We start from the raw sequence: 26910 nt of genomic DNA, 5'->3' as shown, positions 1-26910 counted from the left end.
ATGACCCTGCGTTTGCTGCTTTTTACTGAAGCACAGTGAGCGCATCTGTGGAGACACATTAAACACTATGTCTGACCTTTCTCTGTTCTCTTCATTTCACCTGGAAATGTAGCTGGTCTATCTCATCGGATACTGCCTTGTCTGAGAAGCACCTCCCATGCTCACATGGCAGCCCGAAACTACCTCATTAGCTTATTAATACCTCAAATATTTTCATAACACTTAGTTTCCTGACATCATCTTATTTCACATAACGTTGTACTAAAACAAAATGACACCCAAACCATCTGTGCTTAATGAATATAATCTGATGGGCTGGACATGCAGATATATGCATACTGATATCTATATCTCTCTATATATAATCTGCTGGACGGGACACCTGCATGTTCCCAGGATAAAATACTAGTGAACCATATCATTTTCTTCTTCTTTCATTCCTTCTTTTTGTGAAGGTGGTCTTCATTTTTTTTAAAAGTAGGTTGCATGAAGACATAACTAAGAACCCCTGCCATTTAGCATGGGTGGTCCTGCATCTTTTTCCTGGTCTTATACTTATGTCAGCACAGGGGAGGAGGGACCTTTCTGAGCAGCTGATGGAAGAAAAATGTACAGAAGCCCAGATGACTGGTAGCCAGCAGGAAGCTGTCCACTGGCTAGGCTGTCCATGGGTACAACTAGGCATTGTGTCTCAGTTGAGAATAGAAGGTGATCAGTATACATTTCATAGGGGCTCATAGTAGATACAAACAGCTTGGCAGTCTCAGTTAGAGGCCAGAAAAGGAAAAGATGCAGTATAAGGAATTTGGGAAACTAGAATGTAGATTTACTTTGGAGGTTTCAAAGTGTAAACAGGTTTGTAAAACAGCTTGCATATCTACCAACGAAATATCCTGAGACACTTAGTGGACTCTTGAAACCCCAGACATTACAATATTGATAAAATAGAAGAATAAGAACAAAATACTGCAATAAAACCACTGATGTCACCACTGTTGTACTTTGGGATCATTATTTGGTAAAACAAGGGTCACCTGAACATAAGTATGGTGAGTGTTAGGGTCTGGTAATTGAGACAATTCCTGAATGGCTAACAGAAAGTAGCCTATGCAGTATGGATATATTATTAGAAGCAGGCACGATGTTCATACCCTGGGAGCAGCAACGTGAAGTTCTTCATGTTACTCACTGTGAAACACAATCTAGAACTTATGAGTGGTTGCTTTCAGGAATTTTCCACTTGATAATTTTAACCAGGATAGATAGACTGTGGGTAAGTGAAACTGTAATGAAAGATCATGGATAAAAGGGAACTGCTATGCTGTCTGGGGAAAAAAAAAAAAAAGAGGAAAGAGAAAAAAAAAAGAAAGAAAGGAAACAGTGTTGCAAGGCAACCCTAAGAGAAGCACTAAAAAGCCAAGTTGACAAAGTCATTATTTAATAGAAACCAATTCCTATCACTAGAGCTAGTTATGTGACCCTCAAAGATCAAATAGCTCTATGGGCATGGGTGGGGCTCCGGCTCAAGCTTAACCCTAAAGACCACCATTCATTAACATCTGTGGTATCTACTGCTGCCAAATGTCTCACCCATCACCCACTGTCAGAACTGCTGTCCTGGACTAGCATACCTCAAAACATGCCGGAACCCTGCTTTACTACACTGGACCCTCCCATCCCCCCACAACCCCGAGGAAAATGCAGCGGTTCGGTTGGACTAGGATCAACACATATTCCAGATCCAGCTTTGAATTTAATATCAACACAGCCATGGTCAGGGTCATTATATGAACATTTACAGTGTTTGATCCCCTGACACACAAGCTGTGTAACATGGACTCAGAAAGTAGAAAGTTCTCATTGTATCAGAAAAAAGATATAGCTGTGGATAGCAAAGGCACCAGACATGCCATATTTCCTACATCAAGAAGCTTCTAACCCAAGACACTGACAGGACAATCTCTTAGAAAGGCAGCTGAGAGGACCATCTTGAAAATGTGGCCCTCGAGTGGATGGGGAACACCTAGGCATCTGACCACAGAAAGACGAAAAAAACTGGTCATCCTAGCACACAGTCTCCTAGTGACCCATTTGGGTCTCCTCATGCAATAACTAGCTTTGTAATGACACAATCCCAAATCTGTATAATTCCTGAGGCCCTTGTTTCTAGAGGAGAAGCAATATCCCTGTAAGGACCCCAAACTCAGGAAGTCAAACTTTACGACACAGTCACTTTGGGATCACATCAGGCTTCTAGGCCAACACGTGTTTTTACAGTACTTTCATAGTTGTGATTTTAAAATTTCTTTTTGCAGTGCTGAAGACTGAAGTCAGAGTATACTTGGCACATGCTTGGCCGCTGAGCTACATCTCCAGTCCTATAAACTTTTCATAAAAATATGCACCAAAGTCTATTATAAAAGTGTGTTACTTTGATGTAAATGTAAATGTTTTATGTGGATGTGTGTTTTGACTGGTAAAAGTAAACCGTCCCATAATCCTCCTGGGGAAGATTTCCAGGAAAGGGATTTCTGATCACATAGCTTTACCATCTTTATCCTCACTTCTGACATTCTATCCCAGGTCTAGGGGATGCACAGTCTGTGGGTCCTCCATGGCTTAAAGGTTAGATTTGTTGTTCCAGGCTAAAGGGTTGGTCCAAGTCCTGGGAAGTCATCCACCTGACATGTCCTGCGAAACAAGGCTGTCTGATTGCATGCCTCTGGATGTATTTATTGACACCAAGACTCAAAAATTACACAGAACAAATTTAATTAGCTCTTTAATTTCTAGATTTCCTCAGAGCCATCAACACAAATTACTTTTTATAATAGGTAACTAAATAAAACAACTCAGGATTATATCAGAAAGAAAGAGTTGATATTTTATATTCTGTGCCTGTTGTGCTGAATTATGAAGGTATATTTTCTCTCCAGTTTTGGTCCTTATTTGGGGATTTAAGAGGGAGATACAAATTAATAGCTGTTGAAAACTTCTCTTGACCTACTAGGAAGGATTCAGATATTATTTCTGTGGAAAGGCACTTCTCTGTGCGCAGAAACAAGAGTGCAATTTGAGTTATTTGTTCAACTATTTGATGAGGAAATACAGTGGTCATTATTTACAAAGTATGATAAAATAATTCTACTGGCTAATATTGTTTGAACAGTTAACATGAGATATTCATTATTTTTATATATATATACATATACATATATATGTATATATTAATTTCTCCATCCAGTGTCCACTGGAATACGAACTGTCTTACAGGCTTATTTTCTAGATGTTGAACATGTTATTCAGTTGTACAGAACTTATCTGTGATGGACTTGAAGCTGAAAATGCCATCTGGTTTGAAATTTACTTTTAAAATTATGGTAGAGATTTGCTATTTGTGCTGAGTTTAGATATCAACCAAATCTCCATGTATTCTCTCTCCAAGAGGATCAAGCTCATTCCTGGTGAGCTTTTAATTCACGTCGACTCAATTCATTGATTTGAACTTTCCTTTCTGAGCCGATCTCTGAGTGACTTCTTGATACTGACATTAATAGGACAAAAAGGCCCTATCCCAGACTTCTTCTTAACATTGAGTCTAACATGAGCTGTCTGTGTGCTAGACATCTTGGTGGCTCTGGAGACACATGAGATCCAGTGTATTTGACATGTTCATACATTTTGTGAGATAATTAAATTAGATCCTTCAAATTTGACTGTTGCAGTATACACTATATGCTTGAAACCTGGTGACAAGGATTAGTAGATACCTCTGTTCAAGCCTGAGGATCTAAGTTTGATCTCCAAGTTCTACATGGTGGAAGAAGAGATCTGACTCCCATAGGTTGTCCTCTGACCTCCACATCATGCCTGTGTGCACACAGAGTAATCAACACCCAACAGGGTGACCAAACACCCAGACGAAAATAGATTGCAGATCTTCATTTAAACTCATATGCACAGTGTGGGTACATTTGGTCCTGTCCCCTTTCCCATTTTCAAAATATCTGCTGTTTCTTGTGATTTGGGCCACTTTACATTTTTGGATTTTTAAGAGCACAACACTTGATTATCCAGTACACACAACTTGAACCTTGTTTCTAGGGAAAATTCAAAAGAAAGCAGAGCTTTCTGCTGTTTCCTTTTCGTTGTGAATGTCAGAGTATTTCTGCTACACCTGTGGTAGAGAACCCACATCTGACCTTGGGGCTTGCAAGTATATTCCCCATCTAGTCAGTGTTTCCTATGTGTATATCAGGAGTCATCCTTCTTTCAAAATGGCACATTCCTTGCTACGACTCTAACTCATTCTCTTCCTTGGTCCTCATAACTTCAAGAGATGAGCCGTGTAATTGCCTACTTTGGGAAGGGAGCATCTGGGGTTCACAGATTAGATGGCTCACAAAACAGTTCAAAACAGTAATGGGAAGACCCCGGTTTCATTCTGGGCCCCCTCCTCTCAGCCTTAGAGGGACTCTGTCTCTGTGATCCTTAGCTTAGGAGCCATGCACATCCTGGCAAGATCCTCCTGTGCTCTGTATGGGAGTTTGCTCTGCTTTGTTTACCCTGAACCGCTTTGCCAGTGCATTATCATGCAGCTCATCAGCAAAACTGCTTTCAGAGCTAACATCTTTTATATTATTGCTCACATTATTAATAAAACTTCCATTATGCATGAAGTATTTAGCCAGCCTCTCTTATGAAGTGCTTTGTAAACACTGTAACTAATTAGGCCAGGAAAAGAGCGAGAAGGTAAAAGCTCCCTTTCCTACTCACAGATGGCAGCAACACTGAGTGGCTTTCTAGTACTGAGAGCTAAGTTGTGGTAGTAACTACAAACCCCATAGCTTCTGCAGTCACCCTGGGTGTCACAGTCCAGGCAGGAATAACCGCTGTCTTGGCTCCCAGACATTTTAGTTGCTGTGAAGCACTGGGCCTACCCATCTTTGCCTCTGGGGAAATTCTTCATGGTGAAATAGATGGCTTCTGATATTGCAACTGTATTAATTATCATAAAGTGCTGAAGAAAATAACTGTGGATGCAAAATTAACATTCTAAATCAGAATCACGGTGTATTGAAAGTAGATTATTTGCAAAGATGCAAAACAGGTTTTGTTCAAAGAGTTAAAAGTTGGCTTTAACTGACTTTGTATTGAAGTTGGATCCCAATTTTCTTTTCATGCCTCTGTCCCTGTCTCCAAAGCTTCCTATTCACATCCAGAGACTGTCATTGGAAATAACAGCCCAAAGAGTTTGGCAGTCTCCTTGGACTCTTTCGATAGACTTCAATTCCTGTTTTCTCATTAGAACATTCATACTTTTGTGCCTCAGTGGGAAAGATCAATTATTTCAATGTCAGTGGTGGTAATATTACCCCTAAGATTTAGCAATTTTCAAAGATCTTTTAACTTAATTAGAAGCATTTGTTGTAAATTGAATTAAACCTGTTAAAAGTGCAGTGTGTTATATTAAATGCATAATATCCAAATTGGCCAAGGAGGCACAATTTTAAGGAGAACGTTCCAGTTTAAAAATGGTCACATTGCAATAAACAGGAAATTACTTCTTCCGTTGGCTTTCTGAAAGTTGAAAACATACTTAAGGCTTTTAAATGTGTATGTATAGACAGACATCTTTGTATAAAACATATGCATTTCATACAAATGCTTGACACATGAGAGATAAAGCAGAGAAGACTACATCATAATAGCTTAAAATAAAGTCAATGTCAAAGCTAATTTATATACTAACATTAATACAATGTCCGGTACATAACTGTACTTTTATAGTAAATCATTTTTGATGACTAACTTCTCTTTCCAAAGATAAACTTAATCCTCACTTACTTTCCCCCCATTCTCTTGAACATGTGGTCACCACAAACTAACCCAGAGAATGCCAACAAGTCAAAATGCTTAATGACACAAGGCCATGGGCTCACTAGGTTTTCCTTACCTGACCTTTAGAAAATTCTCTGGGTAGTTTTCAAATGTCTTAGGCACCAGGAAAAGGTGAGGAGAGGGGCTGGGCTATGTGAATATTGAAAAGGGTATATTAAAGGATACGCCAGCTGATGGAGTCGGAGCTTTGCGTGGACTGGAAAACCATTTGATTTTAAAAATGTGTTCCAGTGATTGGGAGAAGTGATGGCTACTTTCGTGCCAGGCTTTAAAACTCCAAAACTGTGAGAGAATGAAGATTTTGGATTTCTAGGTGGCCCAGGTCCAAACCTTCCACAAATAGTAAAGCCCACGAATGCTCAGGTCCCACAGATACTAAAGCCCAGAGTCCATCCTGCTAAGTGTGTAGAACCTACCGACTTCCTTACAGCCTTTGGTATGCTTACATCCTAGGACTGAGTGATCAGGAAAAGGTTTTCACATGCTCAGGACAAGGGTAAGTTTTTAGGAATATTTGACTTTTGTGACAGGCAGGGGCAGGGGATGGCAGGCATGTGTTCACACATGAGAGCAGTGTCCCCATGATTTCCAGAGCCATCTCTCTCCCTCCAACTCCTTCTGGGTCACCTCTTCACCTTCCTCTCAAATTCATAGCCTTTTCTTTAATTTTACCAGCTAACACATGCCCTCTTCCTTATCTATGCCAAATATCCTTCTATTTTGGTAGCAGGTATAACACCTACCAACACTGTGAAAGCTAGTTCCAATTTGACTCCTCCAAGTCCTGTATTAAAAATGTGTTGTGCCTTCAATAATAGGGCCTTGCTTTCAAGTTCTGGAAGGCAACAGAGGCCAGCAACATTAGTCTATCTTGCTTGGAAATTTTTGTGAACTCTGCCGACTAAACTAGATGTTTCCTATACCCAGTACTGGGGTATCTGTTACATAGCCTGTGACTCATGGGGAGAGCATTATCACTCAATGTAATGTAATTATTTGTCCACTATATGTGTATACATATGTATGTATGATGTAGGTATTCATACATGTATGTATTTTAACCTACTAAGTTCATTTAACATTGCTTGTACATATAGGTGTTTAAGAGACTAGGGCCTTATCCTTGGGGAAAACAGATTTTTTTCTCTTTCAACAACCATTAACTACTGATAGCTCTAATCTAGGGATGGGCCTTGAGAAATTTACTATCCATGTTGGCATGTAAGTTGGTGGTGTCATTATACAGCTCTTGTTTATACAGCCATATCAGTGGATTTCAAGGGCTTAGCTTCCTTGTCATGTCTAGAAGATAATATCTCTCAGCTGGTGCCCTCATACCCTTCCATAAGATAGACTAATGCTGTTGCCTTTGCTTGCCTCCCAGAACTTAATGGTAAGACCCTATCCCTGATGACACCATATACTTTGGACACAGACCTTGGAGGAATCAAACTAGAACTGATACTGAAGCTTCATGTTTGAGTTCTAACTCTCATAGTGTTGGAAGATGCTATAAAAGCTGCCAAGAAAGAGGAGCAATTGATAGTCCCACCCATCTGTAAAGCCCAAGAAACACAACAAGGACAGATGTAGCAAGATATCCCAAATGGAGCAACAGTGGTACTTTAATCTTGGGGGTAACCAACAGCTGTCTAACTGGGCTTCAGGCCTGCTCCATAGCCATATCTGGTACTGTAAACATAGCTAATTACCTCATGACTCTCCAGTCATGGGTCATAGACCCTATAGGAGAACCCATTACTGCAAATTTCCTATGTAAATATTATTCCTAACTGTATACTACTTATTTTTATATCCACAGATGAGTGCATCTCTCACCCATTATCAGATGCAATATTAGAAATGTTTTTCCCTCCGTACTAAGGAGATGACTTAATGTGTAAGTGTTTGCTATCCTAGCAGGAGGCTCTGAGTCTCAAACACCCACATCAAAGCCAAAGTGAAGGGTCCCTATAACTCCAGATCAAAGGATGCAAAGACAGTAGGATTTCCCAGGCTCACTTGCCATTTAACCTAGAAAAAAAAAAAAAAGAATGTGTTCCAGGTTTGGTGAGTTCTCATATCCAAAAATAAGAAGACGGCCCAGGAAGGTGGCTTAATCAGTAAAGGCACTTTCCACGATAGTTTGGCAACCTGAGTCAAATTCCCAGAACTCACATAAAGATGGAAGGAGAATAAGTTTTACAAAGTTGTTATATGAGTCTCATACACATGTTGTGTGGCACACACACACACACACACACACACACACACACACATAATAGTAAGCTGTTAAAATTAGGAAGGTAGATTAAATATATTGCCAGTTAAAAAGAATAGACTTTAATCTCCTGAGAACTGTGGATGAGGAAATATGTGCTGCACCTCATTCCTCTTCTAACTCCACTACTATTTTCACAATTTCTCTTCATTTTTGAGAACTCAGAGAAGTTCGCTCTGATCCAGATTGAGGTGGGAATTTGCCTGGTTTCTTCAATAGCACTGTAGGTATCATCAAAGCCCATATACAGTGGGTCAACCCCATGTGTTGGTGCTTTGCACTTATCTGTGTCCGTGAATGTACCAAAAGTTCAATGAGTAGATGACCACTCCTGTCACGCATGTACACATTGAAACTGCCTTCATATTCCACTGCTGCTGTGACAAATGATGCATACCTGTGACTTAGAGCAACAAAGAGTTCCAGTTCTGCACTTCTGGGGGCCCGAAGTCTGAAACATGCTTCTGATAGAAAAGAAGAGCTTTTCTAGTGGTGCCAAGGGACAATGCTTCCTTATTCTTTCCCCACTCTATAATTAGTCTTAATTGCTTGGTCATCTACTTCTCATTGGCTACAAATTCAGACCAAGGTTTTTCATGCTGCCTTCTTCCTGACTGTCCCTCTGGTTCTCTGTCTCCTTGGCTGTCATCTTCCAATCTTTGAAGACCCTTGTAATTACAGTGGGTTCATTTCAAATAATTTACAATAGTCTTATTTTAAGCTGTAATAAAAATTTCTTGTGCTGTTTAATTCACCACTGCCATATATTTTTGTTCAATCACAGATTCTAGGGATTAATGCAGGTGATATTTTCTGGGGTGCTATATTTCCAATACCACTATCATAGGGACTAGCATGTCACACACATTCAGTGATGATCTAGGAGTAACCAGAATTGTGTAAAGGAAGCAACGCTCCTTTCTGATTACAGGGCAAGCTGCTGTCAGTCTCCTGGTATCTCTTGATCTTGACGGTTTTGTGTAAACTCATTCAACAGGTGATGGGGAAAAGTCTGATGGAAAGACAGGAACACACAAAGAACATTCTTGGCAACCAGCCATGTTGCCTTGAGTAAATCATGTAACTGACTTGGGCTTTAGTTCTGTTCCTGTATCACTGGAGACACTTAGATGTGACCTCTACATGTTCTTTTCTGTCTTATGTTTTTTTTTTAATTTAATTTGACCTTTTTAAAAATATTTCTTTTGATGGATCCTTGAAATACTGAATTAATATGTTTCAGAAAGACTCAGAATCATTGGGCATTTTTTATTTTTTTTAAAGGACAATGGTACTAGAGAAATCGATCAGTTGATAAAGAACTTGCCTCCTAGGTGTGAGAACCTTTGCTTGGATCCTCAGAATTCATATAAAGCCAGGTTCAGTCTCAATGCATCTGTAATCGCAGCATGCCTGGGATGAGACAGGAGATAGACACAGTGGAACCTGGATGCTCACAGTTAGACTGTCATACACAGTGTTGAAAAATAAGATGTCCTGTGTCAGCCAAGGTAGAAGGTGAGAACTGACACTCAGGAATATCCTGTGACCTCCCCTCCCCCCCACATACCCCACATTCCCCCCCCCCCACACACACAGACACAAATAGAAGGACAACCTCCTGATCAATAGTGAAAAAATTAAAAATGACCCAATGAAATAAGTAATTTATCTGCAATTACTATTTTTTTTTTCATTTCACATGTGGATTTTATTTGATTATTTCAGAAAGGACTGTGGAAATTTTAGTGCCATCTATTGGTACTAGTTTTAAAATAAAGGCTATCATGGCCAGCTGATGAATCTTTAGAGTACACAAACTCCTTAGGGTTTATGCTCACTATAGAAGAGAGTTTAAGAACACCATTTCATGCTTTTCCTCTCCAAAGCAATTTGTCTTTTATGGTGATGATGATGATGGTGGTGATGATGATGAAGAATTGTAGAAGTCTTCCTCATTTCCGATCTCTATAAAGATTGGGCATGCAAGGGGAATATATGGGTGTCAAATTGAAATGTGGCTTAAGTTCAGAGACACAGGTTTCATTTAATACTTGAAGCCCGGTTGGCCTCCCTATTCCTCTCTCTCCCTCTAGCTGCTCACCCCTGAGCAATGGAAGCACCATCTGCATGACGTGAGGAGGGACCTCAGTGTGATTTTTCCAGAGATCTGTGTGCTCCATGGCTTCTTCATAACCAACAGACCAATTCCCACTCTACATATTATGCACCCCAGTGGTGGATGTCACTTATTACCTCTGGGTGCTCAGACTTTTGTACGTAACTGTCGTGGAAATGTGGATGGGAAGAGTCTATAGGTACAGGGCATCTTGTAATGTGTATTACACGTTCATGGGCCCAACAAAGAGGCTCTGGCAAGGTGATTGTGAAACACAGAAGCAGGAATCTATTAATGAAGTGCATTTTGAATGTGGTCTATGGAGAGACAATGGAGATGTAACTCTACGTAACTCTACATTGAGACTCAGGTGCAAACTCGATGTGATTATAAGGCGTGAGCTGCTGTATAGGACATCCATTATAAGACTATACCTCACTAGCTCCTCTAATAAAATTTAATTCCTATTTTATTTAGAATCACCTAGCACCATCAAGTCTTTCATTAATATCAAACTTCTAAGGCATATAAAATGTTAAACATCAAATTATTAACTTTTCCTAAATTCTTTGAATCTGCATATGGGGTGACCACCATTAAACAAATAGGCACTAATATTTATTTGTATTAATTCAGAACAAACATTTATTTTGAGTGACATATGAATGTAGTTACTGTAACCTGGATTGTCCTCCTTCTAAATCAAGTGGCTGCCATGCAAAGATTTGTTTCTAAATTGGGGTGGGAGTACTTAATTCACGAAACTAACTGTGAGAGTGGCTTTGGGGCAGTTTCTGTGCACAAGGACTCAAACTGCTTAGTCATTAACGTCAATTGATGTGAAAAGAACAATGGAAAATTTCACTCATCAAATAAGCTTGGATCTGTTTTGCACCATTTGGGGTTTTCCAGCTTTCTGCAAACAACACAACATGAAACCTGCATCTGATTTCTCATCTCTTTGAAGAGGCAAAGCATTGATGGAGTAATTAGCGGAAGAGATCATGTACAGGATATTTTTGCTTGAGTGGTGTAGCAAGGTCTGTGTTTCATTTCCCATGGTGGAAAAGGAGTAAGGTATTCTGGGATTCTCTCATAAGAGACTTCAACCTCAACAGTATCTCTGTGTGTAACCAAGGCCCCCTGAAGGCTGTGTGTGCTTGTGCGTGCATGAGTGTGTGCATGTGTGTACGTGTGTGTGTGTGAATGCTGTTTCTTACTTCACTGTTCTTCATGTGTGTGATTGAAAGGCATGTTCAGTACAAAAGTGGGTGGCGGTTCACTTCTCCATGCAAAACACTCATGGAACTGTCAGCATGTGCATTGACACCTTGTTATTCTCTGAAGACCAAGAGGTCACTGCCATGTCCCTATTTGTTGATATTCTGTTGTCAGACTCCTGTTTCCATGACTTATCTTAACTGCCAGTGGCATGCTTGTCATTGTATCTGACAGTCTTCAGACAGCAGCAAGCTTTATTACATAAAATCTTTCGAATGTGCCCATGGATTCTACACTGTTCCGTTAAAGAATAAATTCTTTATTTTGAATTCTCATTTGTGTATAATGGTACTTAATGGTATGAAAATGAAGTAGTTCATTTTTGATAACAGATAAGCTTACTTTTTATCATGTTTGATTTTTTTGGTATGTGTATGTCTATGTGTGTGTGTCTGTGTGTATGTCTCTGTGTTTGTCTGTGTGTGTATGTATGTATGTACATGTATGTATGGTGGTGGTCAAAACACCTTTTAGGAGCTAACTCTTTTGTTCTATCATGTGGGTTCCAGGGACAAAGATCAGATTGTCAGGTTTGCTATCAAACTCCCTTACCCACCAAGCTATCTCACTGGTACCAATAAAAAGCCCGCTCTTAAGAATGTATGATTTTGTGGACAGGTGAGATAAGACAGAATATAATTTAGATTTTCAACCTGTTACAGAAAAACTAAACTTACTGTGTAGCTTAGCTATAAGCACGTAAGCATGTAGCTTAGTGATGTCTGTGTTCATATTGCTGTCATCTGACCTCAGGAATGTTTCATCTTGCAAAGCCTAAACTGTGACCCATTCTACAGCAGGAAAGGATTGGGTTTTTTGTTTGTTTGTTTGTTTTGTTTGTTTTTTTGGACACCATTCAATATTTCCTTCTCCTGACTTTAACTGCAATAGAAAAGTCACGTAGCAGAATCCTGTAGTTTCTGTCCTTTCATGACTGAATTATTCTATTTTAACTGTTCCCAAGGCTCATTCACACTGTAACATTGCCAGAGGTCCCTTATTTACTTAATGTTGTGCAACCCTTTATGGTATATTATCAGATCTCTGTCCATCATTCATTCAGCAGTGGGCATGTGTGTTGCTTTCATGTCTTGGCTGCTGAAGATGCTAGTACCATGCAGGGATGTGGATCTCACATCTCCGCTCTGTTTTCAGTCCCTCTGGGTAGAATTCATAATTGGGATTGTTGAGCCAGATGGTAATTACAGTTTTAATTTTGGTATTATATACACCATACTGTTTTCCATAGTAGTTTCCTGTTTTTATGTTCCAGTTAGGGCTTAAGAATTCTAATACCAGTGCCTGAGATTTTTTTGTTTTTGTTTTTGCTGTCTTCTTGGTCATGTTGTTTTTTTAAATGTCCTTGAGAGAAGGATATCTCATCCCTTTCATTTACAGTACCCTGACTCACATTTACCCACGTTGGCTTCAGTCATCCACTGTAACCAAAAAGAACATAAATGTGTTTGACTTCCAAATGTTTAGAAATCATTTCATTTAATTCTGTTCTTTGGGGGCTGGCGGGTATACTATAGGTCCTGAATTTACCCATGATTCTTTGTTTGCAGCTCCCCTTCAGGTGTAGATGGCTGTGGATCTGGAAGGTTGTCCAAGCACCTCCACTTCGCATTGATGGCCTTATTTTCAGAACTTGAATTAGCTCAATGGCAAAGTCAGAGCTTCTGGTACATCCTTCTGATGATGGCATCTCTCTGGTTCGTGAGGCTCTACCTGCATTACCTGGGCCAGTGGCTTTTCCTCTGGGTCCTCTCCACTCCAGTTACAAAGTAAGTGCTTTCCCTTGCAAGTCATGGGGATATATTTCCATCTTGCTAGGGAAAAGAAAAGTACTAAAATAAAGGCCTGATTTGAAGATATATAAAAAGTATTTCCCTGAGAGCAGGGGCTTTTATTATATTTGCAGTTTTAGGCTGTGTATACACAAATACTTAACTCATACATCAGTATTTATTTAAAATTCAGCACATTCAAATATGTCCTCATAACCTGAGCAAAATCCAAGGAGGAACTTGGCAAATATGTGTTTGTTCTGTTTTGATTTTATAGGAGTGACACAGGCTGAAGGTATTTCAGAAGTAATGTGGGTCTGTCTGATTTATCACCATACTCAGAAAAGCAAAGATTGCCTCTTCTACAAAATGATTGAATTCAAACAATTACTGAACTCAAGCCCAGACAGCTTCCTGGGCCATTATCCTGTGGGGGGGGGGGGGAATGTATTTTAAAGGTTGTCTCTCCATAAACACGATTCCGTAGACACTCGAGATAGACATAGATAACAACTCAAGTAAAATTAATTTTCTCAAATGTAGATGGTACATCTAGAAACACATATATGTGTATAAGTGGCATGGAGTTGCTCATGAAGAATTTTAAGACTTTATGTAAAGAAATGCCTATGTGTATGTATACACACAGAGGTTTTGATTCTCTTTTGAATTGGAGTAACTAAGATTGGGATATGTTGTCAGTGTGAAATTGATACGGGTATTTTTCTCTGTCTGTCTGTTTCTATATCTAACCAACTACCTACCTATCTATTATCTATCTATCTATTTATATTTATCTCTTTATGTGTCTCATATACATGATATATATTCAAAGTATATATGAGTATACACTATAAACATACACACACACACACATATACACACATATTTAGTTTCCAAAGTAGAAGATATAAATGAGCTAGCCTGAGCTAATTACTTATACTTTTACCCTTCATTAGTAATGGAAGCCTAGCTTTTGTTAGTTTTTAACTCAATAAGACAGTATAGAATATTGTGACAGTTCATTTTATTCAGTTTCTTAAGCATGGGGCTTGAAATATTATAACATTTGGGGGCCTATTACATAGATCCACAGTCCTGCCTCACACAGGAGATCCAAGGCACATCTCAGCCATGGGCTATAGCAGTAACAACAGCAATGCTGAGCACTAAGTTTGCCCTCACTCTGTCAGGTCCTATGCTAAGAAATCGATACCATTCTATTTTATATCCATGACAACACAAGAACAAAGCATCAACCTTTTTTTGAAGAATTAGTCAAGGAATGGATAAAACCTCTCTCCAGTGGAATTCTTGTGATTCAAGAGATGGGTGAACTGTATCCCACACAGTTTTTCCCAAGCCAAATTGAAGAGAGATCGTCACACGAACACAATTCTCACGTGGCAGGGACTGATGATGTCAACACCACACTGGAGGCGGCCTAAGTTCCTGGCTTGAGCTGTATTTAACCCACAGGGATGGGACTTATGATGTTAGCCCCTAGCTATGATATTTCAGTTGTTAGTGATGACTGTGTTTTTGATGTTGGAAGTTGGAAGTCACTCCAGAAAAGCCAGAAGCAAAATCAATAAGTGTCAGCCAAATTCTGAAGGCTCATTAGATTTACGTCTGTCTCTCAGTTTTTATAAGGCATTGACTCATTAGAAAGTTCACTAGTGTATTTTGCATTTAAAATTGGCTACTAAATATGTCCTGTGTACTTCAGAGAAGTTCCTGGTTTTCAGAAGGCACTATTGAGTGGCTTAAACAACATGCCCAATGTTTTAGTCCATCTATCTATCTATCTATCTATCTATCTATCTATCTATCTATCTATCTATCTATCTTGGAGATCAATGAACAGGGTAACTTGCATTTCCATGTTTATGAAATGTCCTGGTGGTGACCAGGAAAGATTGAAGACTTCTAACACTCAATTTCAGGTGTCATTTTGGGCCAAGGTTTTTCTTTGTCTTTCTTCCCACTCCCCGGAATTTGTAATAACGAAAGCTAAGCCCATGCACCCGTTGGTCGTTTGGGCACACTTAGCTTCCTCTAATTCTTGTTGGGTACCTCTGCTTTGCCCCCCACAGATTCCAGTTTCACTCCTACACTGTTGAGCTCTGCTACCTGACTTCTTCACTTCATGTCGGAGAAGAACTGGCTGTGATTGTACTGGGGCCCTTAGCTCTAAACACAATCACGTTCCCCTTGCTTCTGATCAGATGGGGCTGTCAGCTACTGTTTTCCTCCTGCCCAGATGCCTTGTCAAAGCTAATCATCACGATGGGACTATGGACAGTTCTAGACCCATTGGCAGTGTTTCTAGTGGATGCTTTCCTGGGGGTAAGTCAAATAAAATAACCAAGATATGAATCCCTGGCATGCTGTCCAGCTTAGTGCATGACTTGGTTCATGTGGGATGTTTCAATAATGATGTCGTTCAGGATTCATCCAGATCGGAAGTTATTACGCCTTGCTGCATAAGAAAAAAAAATCATGGATGCCTCATATAATTGATTCAAATTTAATTTGAACTAGTACAAATAAACACTTTAGAAATAAGTGGGGAAATCACTGAGAAGGGAAAATGCAAACTAACTCTCACATTTTGAAAATCATTCCTGTTGTCCTTTGTTTTTACATAAAAATAAAATCTTTGGTAGCTTTTTTTCAACACTAAAGATTTTTTTTTTACAGAAAGACTTCCGAGAAAAGCACTTCTACCATAGTTCTTTCGGTGTGACGGGCTGCCTATCTGCGTAGTTCACAGCCTTATGTAACAAATATAAAGGCGAGAGACGAGAGCTGCCTTAACATTTTGAAGTCATAACTTTTCAGAAGTCACCCCTCAGGCATTTGTTCCAACTTTTGTGATGGCTACAAAGTGACAAGCACATTTCACCTTAAAATACAGCCTGAGCGCTCTGAGGGATCCCCAGTGATGTACAAAGGTGTGTGAGGAAAATACAGGACAGGATCATAGTGATGGGGAAAGAGTTTGCACTTTTAGTCATTGTTGTACCGTTTCTTTGTTACATATGTGTGAAACTGAGTTAATGAGGTAAGTAGTCCTCTGTGTCACAGTTGAAAGAAATAGTGACATAGATTTTGATCACTTATCTGAGGTGACACATGTAGCTTATGCTGTAGTTACAACCAGGACTCAGATTCCTAAATTTTGAGACTGGTATTCCTTCTTTTGTATCAAAAATCTCACCTTAAAACTTTGAGCATCCATATGTTATTCCATTGCTGGCTCCTTGCAGGAAGGTCCAGGTGAGAGCAGAAAGGTCCCAGTCACTGGGGCTGAGTGGGATGGCGAGTGTCGAAGGCCCAAAAGAAACACACTGAGTTGGGAGTCTTGTCGAACAGGAACTCAACTTTATGGCATCAGCCTCTCACTTAATATAATAAGTTCAGAACATAAAGATGGGGATTCTTGGTGGGGTAAGATGACATAGGAAGCAGGGAAGGGTGACGGAGGGTATGACTGACAGTGCCAATATCAAAGCTCTACATCAGCAATGGCAGGGCATAGGCAGGGCCAAACAGGTCTTGCTGAGTCATCTCGTTACAGAAGTGTCTGAGACAGATCCTCAAAACTCGAGCCAGGCTTAGGCTTTCCCAAAAGGCCACAGAAATTTGAGCCAGGCTCAGGATTGTCCTCAAGGCCCAAACCAGGGCCAAAATGGGGCCCAACATCTTTGTGAAACTGAATATATGCTCTTTTTAATAAGAATTGTTGAGTCTAAATGAAATATTTATTTGGTATTGGATGTGTGTGAATTCTAATTTGATACAAAATTGTTATGGCTATTGATGTGAATTTATTTTATTGGCACACCCAAATCTCTAGTTGCTTTGAGTTTGTAAAGTATGCAAATTCTTAACTTATACTATTAATCATTTTTCCCATACTGGGGATCAAACCCAAGGCTCTACACATGGTAGAGAAACACTCTCCTGCTGGTATCTGAAATAGGTAGTTCCTAATCTTTATTTTGTACCAGGTCTTGGTGAAAACAAAGCTTTCTGGACCCCAAGTGACAGTTCTCTCGGGCTCTCATATTCTATGGCACCCCTTCTCAGACTTGACCATCTGTGAGCCTCAAGGTTGTCATTGTGGCTCATCAGGAAAGCCCATAATTCTGTAATCCTCATGGTCCTATGTGATGTCAGTGATGCTACTTCTCTAGACCACTTCCTAGGCCAGATGCTAGTAGATAGATACCTTGTCAACGGAGCCTTCTCTACCACTATTGTTTTCTAGGCTGAGCCTTTGCGCCCTGTGGATTGCTAGGATTAGGTTTCCTTGAGGCCCTGAATCCGCTGGTATATTATGAGAATTTTGAATATTTAAATGACCTCTGCTAGAAAAGCTTAGAGGTGGTGGTATGCAGTTATAGAAAAATACCATGTCAGTCATTTGCTGGAAATAACCCAGATGTCCCCCAACAGAGGAATGGATAAAGAAAATGTGGTACATTTACACAATGGAGTACTACTCAGCAATTAAAAACAATGAATTCATGAAATTCTTAGGCAAATGGATGCAACTGGAGTATATCATCCTGAGTGAGGTAACCCAATCACAAAAGAACACACATCATATACACTCATTGTAAGCGGATATTAGCCCAGAAACTTAGAATATCCAAGATACAATTTGCAAAACAAATGAAACTCAAGAAGGAGACCAAAGTGTGGATATTTCGCTCCTTCTTAGAATGGGGAACAAAATACCCATGGAAGGAGTTACAGTTTGGAGCTGAGATGGAAGGAAGGACCATCCAGAGACTGCCCCACCTGGGGATCCATCCCATAAACTACCACCAAACCCAGACACTGTTGCATATGCCATCAAGATTTTGTTGACAGGACCCTGATACAGCTCTCTCTTGTGAGTCTATGCCAATGCCTGGCAAATACAGAAGTGGATGCTCACAGTCATCTATTAGATGGAACACAGGGCCCCTAATGAAGGAGCTAGAGAAAGTACCCAAGGAGCTAAAGGGGGTCTGCAACCCTATAGGAGGAACAGTTGAACCAACAGGTACCCCCCAGAGCTGTGTCTCAAGTTGCATATGTAGCAGAGGATGGCCTAGATGGCCACAAATGGAAGGAGAGGCCCTTGGTATTGTGAAGATCATATGCCCCAGTACAGGGCAATGCCAGGGCCAGGAAGCAGGAGTGGGTGGGTTGGGGAGCAGAGCGGGGGGAAAGGGGGGGCGGAGAGTATAGGGGACTTTGGAGATAGCATTTGAAATGTAAATGAAGAAAATATCTAATAAAAAAAAAAGAATTGAAGTCACAAAAGAAAAAAAAAGTACACAGTATTAGCCCATGGGTATGTTCAGTTCATCCTGCTGCTGTGGACCAGAAGTGTGTGTATTTGTAATGCAATCTTCTTCTGTTTGCATGGGCCAGATGTGACAGCTTCCTGACTGCTCCATAGCATTATCCATCTTGCTGACATGGTGCAAGAGGGAACTATGTGAGCCAGTAGTGTGCTCTGTACTTCATCTCTAGTTCCTTTAACCATAGCAGCGACCCTCACTGTGACTCTAAGTGGAATTTGTGATTCTGGGTGGACTAAGCTAGATGCAGCTGGATTCTGTTCACAGTCTCACTTCAGAGTCTCCAGACAGTCAAGGAAAAGACTGTATTGTCAAGCCTGATTGAACAGGAGATGTAAAGACACCATCTGCATGATGGGAAAGCCATATTCTGAGGTAGCTCACAATCTCTCCCAAAGGCCTGATTGGCATATCCAACAGGCATAGTTCCCATGCTAAACTTGACTTCAATGTCACAGGGGAAGTCAACTGAGGAGGATAAGCAGCTGTCCTTGATTATCCTCTGAGACCTTCTCAGAACGAGTGTCTGCAGCCCTTGGGGAATGGCCTTCCTTAGTCCAATCAGCTCCCTTAGGCAGAGGAAAAGCCAACCCGTCCACTGTATGCAAGGCAGCTGATGAAGAGAGCATACATAATAGACTCTGATGTCTCTGATGAAATCTATAGGAAGGCAGCCTCCAGTATGTCCATCTCAGAATGGCCTTATCCTGAAGAAGCTGACAGGAATGGTACAGGATGAATCTAGTGTGTTTTTTCCAGTTGCAAAGGGAATATATATATATATATATATATGTTCCATTTCCACATATCAGCTCCCCAACTAGTATCTTTGAGCTTTCAGAAGTTTTCATCTACTTTTGTTACTTTTCCTCAGGATGTAAATGCCTCCCAGTAGACCCCATGTCCTGACATTGTTTCCCTAGGTACCATATTTCCAATTCATAATTTTTGGAAGCCCAATCAAATTATAATGCTTCCTTAGAAATGTATGGAGTGGAGGAGAAAAAAAATCACAGAGTTGAAGTCACAGGGAGCTGTTCTCTGGTCCTTGGTCTGCTATTTGTGATCTATATGACATTGGATAACATAGTTAAACATTTCAGCCTTCAATTTACACATAAGCACTGTGCAAAATATCAATGCATACCAAAAGTATCACTCACCACATTCATCTCCCAATATTGTTGTGTAAAACAAATGAGATTCTAAGTGGGAATAAAATTTGATGAATTCACATATTTCACAAATGAATAATGATGCAAAGGGCATAATGAGGTGAAGCGGCTCAACACACAATGTAAGAACACCATTCTGTTGGTTCAGACAAGAACTCACACTCTACCTAGGGAATGAAAAGCACACAGACATGGTAGGTGTGTTGAGAGAAGAATGACATTTCAGGTCCCTGTCTCTTTTCTTCAAATCATTTAGGTCTTTGCTAAAGAAGTAACACCTTTGACAGATAGTAAAAAACACACTTGACCCTCCCATTACAGTTCAGATCTTGCGTGTTCTCCATAGGCCCACATTTTGAAAGCATGGTTTTCCCAGTCCGAGTGCAAACAGGAGGAGGGTATGGAACCTTTGGAAAGTGGAGCCCAGGGGAGGGAGTTAGAACATTTGGAGACATGCTTTTGGAAGGGTTAAGTGGGGCCCTTATTCCTTTTCTCTAACTTTCTCCTGGGCACCATGAGATCAGCAAGCTTGATCGAGCATTTGCTTCCTGTCACGTGGTGCTCCCTCTTCTCAGGCCTCAAAGGGACAGATCCTGTTGACTCTGGTCAGAAGTCCTGAAATCCTGAGCTAGAATAAGACTTCCTATCTTCCAATTGCATAGCACTTTGTATCTTTGTAATTTGTAATTGTGCCAGTAGGCTATTGTACCTCTGCTGCTTTTAAAACAATTTTTTTCTTGTAATGTTCCTTCACCATATGCTATTTAAACTTTCCTGGAATATTCTTTTTGCTGTGCAGTGCTGAAGACTGACAAGGTCTTGAGCAAGCCGGTGCAAGTGCTCCATTGCCGAGCTACACACTACCTTCTTGTGTCTTTTATGTTTGAGATGAAAGGCTTATGGAATGGTCCTGATTGACCCTGCACTTACTTTGTAGTGTGGTCAGACTCTGAACTTGACATGCCTCTTCCGAGTAGCTGAGATGTAGACCTGCAACACAAGCTTGTCTGTATTATCCAGCATTATACACATGCTTATTATCAACCCCACCCACTTAAAAGAGAAACACAAGAGCCTCGTGTCTTATGTAACTTTATTTTCTCTTGTTCGAACAGAAGAGCAACTAAGAGGTATTCAATGGGTGAGAATCAAATGAATGATTGGCACCTGCCATTCAAATTATATTGTTGAATTCAAACATATACCATGTCTTCTTGATGTTTCCCCAGTCGGTCCTTTTGTCTATTTCTTTATCATTAAGAAAGCAGACAGAGCAACAGGAGAGGAGACATGCTTGACAGCTGCTACTCAGTGGTAGCACTGGTCCCCCCCTTTGCCAGGCAGAATGATTAACAAACACGGAGTGTATAGTAGAAGCTTTGGTGTGGTAAAGAAACAGATAGTTGATTGTCAGGACTTCAGAAATCTAGTCATTGCCCAATTACCAAAAGGTATTTTGGGTGCAGGGAAAATACAAATTATCCTGTCTAGTCTTCAGTTTCCTTCTCACATATGTGATTTGGATTAGCTACTTTTAAGAGAGCCCTTTTAAACTATATTTACATAATTGCCAGTTTAAGCACTAAAGAAATGGTTCTCCCTCTCAGCTTGAAGAAGAGATTCCTACTTTAGAATGCTCATGGCTTCTACCTGATATCAGGGGAACCACATTTAAGGGACATTCATGCTCCATACAATTCAGTGGTCAATGATGTCATATGATGACAATGTAGGTTCTTTACAATACAGAATTGTCTTTAAAGACCTCATTTCTTTGCATTTATTTATAATCCAGTAAGGAATATGTGTTTCCTCCTCTCAAATCAGGGCATGTTTTTTAAATTAACCTAATGTAAACTTTAGGTTTCAAGCTCACATGAAATAGCCTGGGACCTTTTTGTTATATGTTTCTAAAATGAGCCATCCCTTTTAAGCATAGCACAAATTAAATTCCTATCAAATCTGCTTCAGAAATAAAGGAATCTTTCCACCATCACATTTAATTTCTTTATATCTTGTGCTCATTAAATTCACGAGTTAATAGCACATAAATAAAACATGCCTTTTGCTTCACGAATTACACGTCAAGTGCATGCACGTTCCAGCCTTGCAAGGCAAAATGAGAAAAATCTGCTAAACCAAGCACGCAAAACCCACCCTATTTCCTCTTTCTTTGTGCAATTTTCAATACTTACAAGATTTAATTTAGAAACAAATTATGGTACCTTAGAGTTTCATGTCCTTAATCTGACATGACGATGTCTCTGTCTTTATTTCAATCTATGCCTCCCATTCTCAGCGACTTGCACATAATGGGGAGACACCTATTGCAGATGCAGCTAAACTCTACTGGATGTTCCTGAGAACCAAGCAACCAGCCGTCCTCGGTGCTCTGATCACATTGGTAGTTTACACTCTGCTGTTTGTCATCTCCTCCTTGATTTTGTACTTGTATTGCCTCAGGTAAGGTGCTTCTATTACTATGCTCTTTAGCTTCTAGTCCTGAAGTTGAGCCGTAATGGAGGGGAGGCAGGAAGGAAAGTGGAAGGGAGGGAGGGATGAATGGATGGAGGGAGGAAGAGAGAAGAGATTAGAAACATCTAACTCTTCAGGCAGAATTTCCCCTGGTTATGTACAATTCTTTACATGATAAAAAAAAGCAGGAAAGATGACTTGACTTTGGGAGAAAGGGCCCAATTTAGCTGAGGATTATTGTTCTCATTTTTTTCCAGGTAATGGAGTAATAGAAACAAAGAGTAATTCCTTGACATACAAAGATATTCTAGGAAAGTCACTGATGATTCTTTTTCCCCTTCCATTTTTCTTTCTTTTCCTACTTCTCTTCTGCTCACAAATTGCCAAGAGTAGAATAATCACCTAGCTTTTGTTATAAGTATTCCGATGATCTGGTTTTGCTAGGTTATCAATTCAGCAAGCAAAGTGTCTGTGTCTGTGTGTCTGTGTGTGTGCACATATGTGTATGAAAGCACTATAAAACAAATGAATATAAAGAAGAAAAATGCTAGGGAACCTTTTTATCTGACAGCTATTTTCTAGTGTTGTGAAGATACTCTTCAACTGAATAACTTGCTCTGAAGCTCCTTTCAAGCCATATGAAGTGTCTATTTGACTTCTGGCATCAATTCAAATCTATGAAGTTATTGCTATGATAAAGCTCATGAAGTTACCCCTTTGGCTTTCTCTATTTTTATAGATTTAGTTATAAAAAATGTCCATTTTGCATGGATATTTGTGCATGGTATAAAATTCAGGACTATTTACCTGCTCTGTTATTGAGAATCCAGCCACTTCACCAGTATATAATAAAGAAGCCTATCTTTCCCTGACATGTTGTGTCAGACATTGGAAAGATCAGCTATGTTGCTGGTCCTTTGAGCCAGAGGAGACAGGAACAACACGGACACCAAGTCGGGTTCACGCAATGGCTTCTTTACTTATTCTCCTTCTTCGTTTCTCCTCTTACAGCAAGCGCTATTTTTAAAACAACTTCACTTACAACAGCTTCTCTCTACAACTAGCTTCTACTTAGGGCAAGGGCTAAACAACAAAAATTCCTATACTGCGCCGACTGACCTCATCTAGCTTCATCCCACCTCATCCAATCAGAATTCACACACGCTCCAGGCATGAGCTCAGGTCAGTCACTGATAGGCTGACAGGTCCGGATCATGAGGAACAGTCCAGTCTGGCAGGCAGCCCACACATGCAGCCTCACTGTGCATGATTGGGCAAGGCAGTAAACATCTTGGCCCATGTAGCTGCACCCGCTTCCAGCATCTCCCCCTTTTTGTTTTATTAGTGGCTCTGGGATCAGCATTTGTCTTAGGTTGCCCCCATCTGTGCCACATCCTTACCCGTCATGGGAGTGACAAACTCACTTTCGCCATCCTGTCTTAGGTTGGTATGCGCACATGAGGGTCTTACCTGTCATTGATTACTGATCCAGCATGTTGAGCCAACATTGGGGGGATGTTCGTGCTTCCAAGGCTGCCATAGCCTGCACTAAGGCTCGTTTATCAGCCCTGTGCCGCCTTTGCATACATGCCATCCACCAAAGCATTCCTCCACACACAACAGTCAGCAGGAGCACTCAAAAGGCCATCCCTCCCCAATTGTTTAAGAATCCCACAGTTCCCTGGATGATCTCCATCCACTGCTTTGCAGTTGCAATCTCCACACGGGTGTTGTTCACGGCAACAATCGATGCTCACAATTCCTTCATCTTTGTGTTGAGATCATGACTCCAATTTCCTAGCAGCATCGCACCAATTGCATGCAACAGATTTGCAGCTCTGGAAAAATTCTGATACTGAACAGAGGTTACACACATTCCTGACATATGAGTAATGCAGGAAGCAAATACTAACTGCTCCAAAATATTCATCTGTTCCTGCAACCAATCCACTCTTTGGTTAACCATAAGGATACCAGCTTTCAAATTTGTATTCCAGTGGAGCCGAAGCCCCGATTTCCTCTTTTCAGTCCCCTTGAAGGGAAGCTAGCATGGTGACTAGGCAAAAGCAAAATTTGAGCAATTCTATCTCCAGGGGAAATGGCAGACACCCCTCTGGGGGAGGAAAGCATGATCTTATTTTGTGAACACCTTATTACTTTCAAAACACAGAAGTACATAAAGAAAAACCTTTTATTCAAACTTGGCTATATTCTGTTCTATACCCCCATACCACACTGCCTTCTGTTCCCTGCCTGTTCACTAAATGTCTTTTCCATATCTTTCCAATGCTTACTGAAATACAGATTTTATAGACATAAATTTGTAACATATTTACATAGAGCATACATATGCATACCTAGGAACTTTAAGTGTTTTTATCTTACACAAAACAATGGTCCCTTTCATAGTGTTGTTTTCCTTCTAATACTATTGGCTAGTCCTCCAATCCGCTATATAAGACCATCTTTTCTCTTTTTCTTTCATTTAAAGCATTCTCCTTTAATAGCTCAAGTTTCTACTACTGAGTCTTCAGGAGCTTTCCTGCAGGTTGCAATGTTTTATCTTTGAGAAAATTGCTCAAAAAGTACCTAACCTTAATTCTTACTGCCTTTATCAGAGTTTCCTTCAATCTTTGTACAACCTTCCACTCTAGGGGTTCATGTACCATTGCCCCTGTTGGTCCTGAAATACTGGGAAGGCCTCTGCAATGGCGGGCACATTTTTCCAGACTTTTGCATGAAGACTATGCTTTCCCCTTTTGTCTCCCTCATCTTTATGGGGGGAGAAGAAGGCAACAGAGGGGCTCATGGTTTGGGTGGCCTACAGCCCCTCAACCTCCAGCAGAACATCTGACTACAGACGTCACTGTCACTATCAGTCCCGTTGCTGTCACTAGTAGACCCTTCAGAGCTAGATTCCTTCTTCTCTTTCTTATCTTTGGTTTGTTGTCTAAGCTGTTTAGGTTTTCAGCGGCTAGCTTGAGAAGCAATCTCCTTAGCCTCCTCAAGCACCGCTGCTCCTTCCTCTATTTCAGCATTGTACTTTCCACTGGCATCCCTCAAGCATGCCCAGACCAAGTTCCAGATGGCTAACATTTTTACTTTCATTTTAGTTGCAGTTGAACCCATATCATTTAAATTCCCTCCGTCTCTATATCTGAGATCCTTAGTGCTCGTCCCCTTTTTTTCTGGGGAACCTATCAGGCCTATGCTTTCTTTAGTTGCTGAAATTCCCTTTGTCTCTATTCCTGAGAACCTTAATGCTTCATCTCTATACCTGAGAACCTTAATGCATTGTCCCTTTTTTCCTGGGAACCTTACCTTCTTCTCTATACCTGAGAACCTTAAAGCTTCGTCCCTTTTTTCCTGGGAACCTTGCTGATTTTCTCCTTCATGAAGAGAGACAATCACTTCAAAAATCTCCAAAAAGAAACTGAGCTTAGATCCACCAACCTTCCACCAAGGTGTTGTTCTCTCTAACAGAATAAGTTTACTTTTCAACAACCTTCTGGTGATTTAATTATAATTCCTTGCTGGGTTTAGTGACTTGTCTACCTACATTCTTTAGCCATTTCCACTGGCCATATGTCTGCCAGGCACTGTAATGGTCTCAGTCTATAGTAGTCCATTTTCAAGTCTCTGAGGTTACCTGTCCGTACTATCTATGCAAGTCCCATTTTTAAAATGTAAAGCTGCCTGGTCTATAATTTAGATCACTTTGGACATTTGCCTCTGCTCTGCTCTGCTTCTCCTGTCTGGCCTTGTTATACCTATCCTATCTATTTGACTTGTCTACTAAAATCTGAATGCCCTCCATTTGGAAACTGCATTTTCTTTCGATGTGATTTGATCAGAAGAAAGACAAAAGCATGCATGACATCAGGCAAAAAGAAGAAGTAAAAAGTGACACAGGTTTGATGAAATATGAAACATATTCTTTGTTGAGTCAAAATATTGTAACATGGCAAGAGTACTCGGATGAGGTTAGGTTGATAATGTGCTCACAAATCTCATGGCTAGAGGATTTTATTTTATTTATTTTATTTTATTTTATTTTATTTTTGGTCCATGCTACAGAGTTTGTACTCTTCTGTGGAAAGATGAAGACAATGAGGGATGTTAAATAATTTTCATCTCAGGAAGATCATTCCACTAGTAGAAATGGAGTTGGATTTAATGGGTGGCAGATGGACAGCAAGAAAAGCTCACCAGAAAGCCACTGTAATTATGTGAACAAAGGATAGTCAAATCTTAACCAAAATCTATGGCAATAGAATGGAAGGTAGCGGTGTGCTTATGAGATGGCTAAGGATCATAACAGAGTGGGGAGGGGGTCTCTAAGTTGAAGGTAGGGAGTGATGAAGAGGATGTTATTTCATATAACTTCAGCTTTTAGATTGAGCAGATGTGGGTTAGCTACAGCAAGCTGTCCACAAAGCATAGATTGCTAATAAATAGGAAGTAAATGGTTATGGGAGTTAAAATATGAGTTGAATTTCCATTCTGGTTGACTGTGTTTTGAAGG

At 40.3% G+C, this 26910-nt stretch overlaps 1 protein-coding gene across 1 annotated transcript in view; it reads left to right on the top strand.

Annotated features, from left to right (window-relative positions):
- The window catches only part of Ofcc1 (orofacial cleft 1 candidate 1), a 281087-nt gene that overhangs the window by 176088 nt on the left and 78089 nt on the right, over window positions 1-26910 (top strand). The window contains exons 13-15 of the mRNA XM_021180950.1: window positions 13151-13369; window positions 15469-15721; window positions 22210-22373. Of these exons, the coding sequence (XP_021036609.1) occupies window positions 13151-13369; window positions 15469-15721; window positions 22210-22373 (636 nt within the window). The remainder of the gene's footprint in view (window positions 1-13150; window positions 13370-15468; window positions 15722-22209; window positions 22374-26910) is intronic.

The sequence above is a fragment of the Mus caroli genome, chromosome 13 (assembly GCF_900094665.2).
Source record: "Mus caroli chromosome 13, CAROLI_EIJ_v1.1, whole genome shotgun sequence".
NCBI classification, from domain to species: domain Eukaryota; kingdom Metazoa; phylum Chordata; class Mammalia; order Rodentia; family Muridae; genus Mus; species Mus caroli.
The sequence above is the reverse complement of the archived record's forward strand: the minus strand, read 5'-3'. Positions and strand labels throughout refer to the sequence as shown.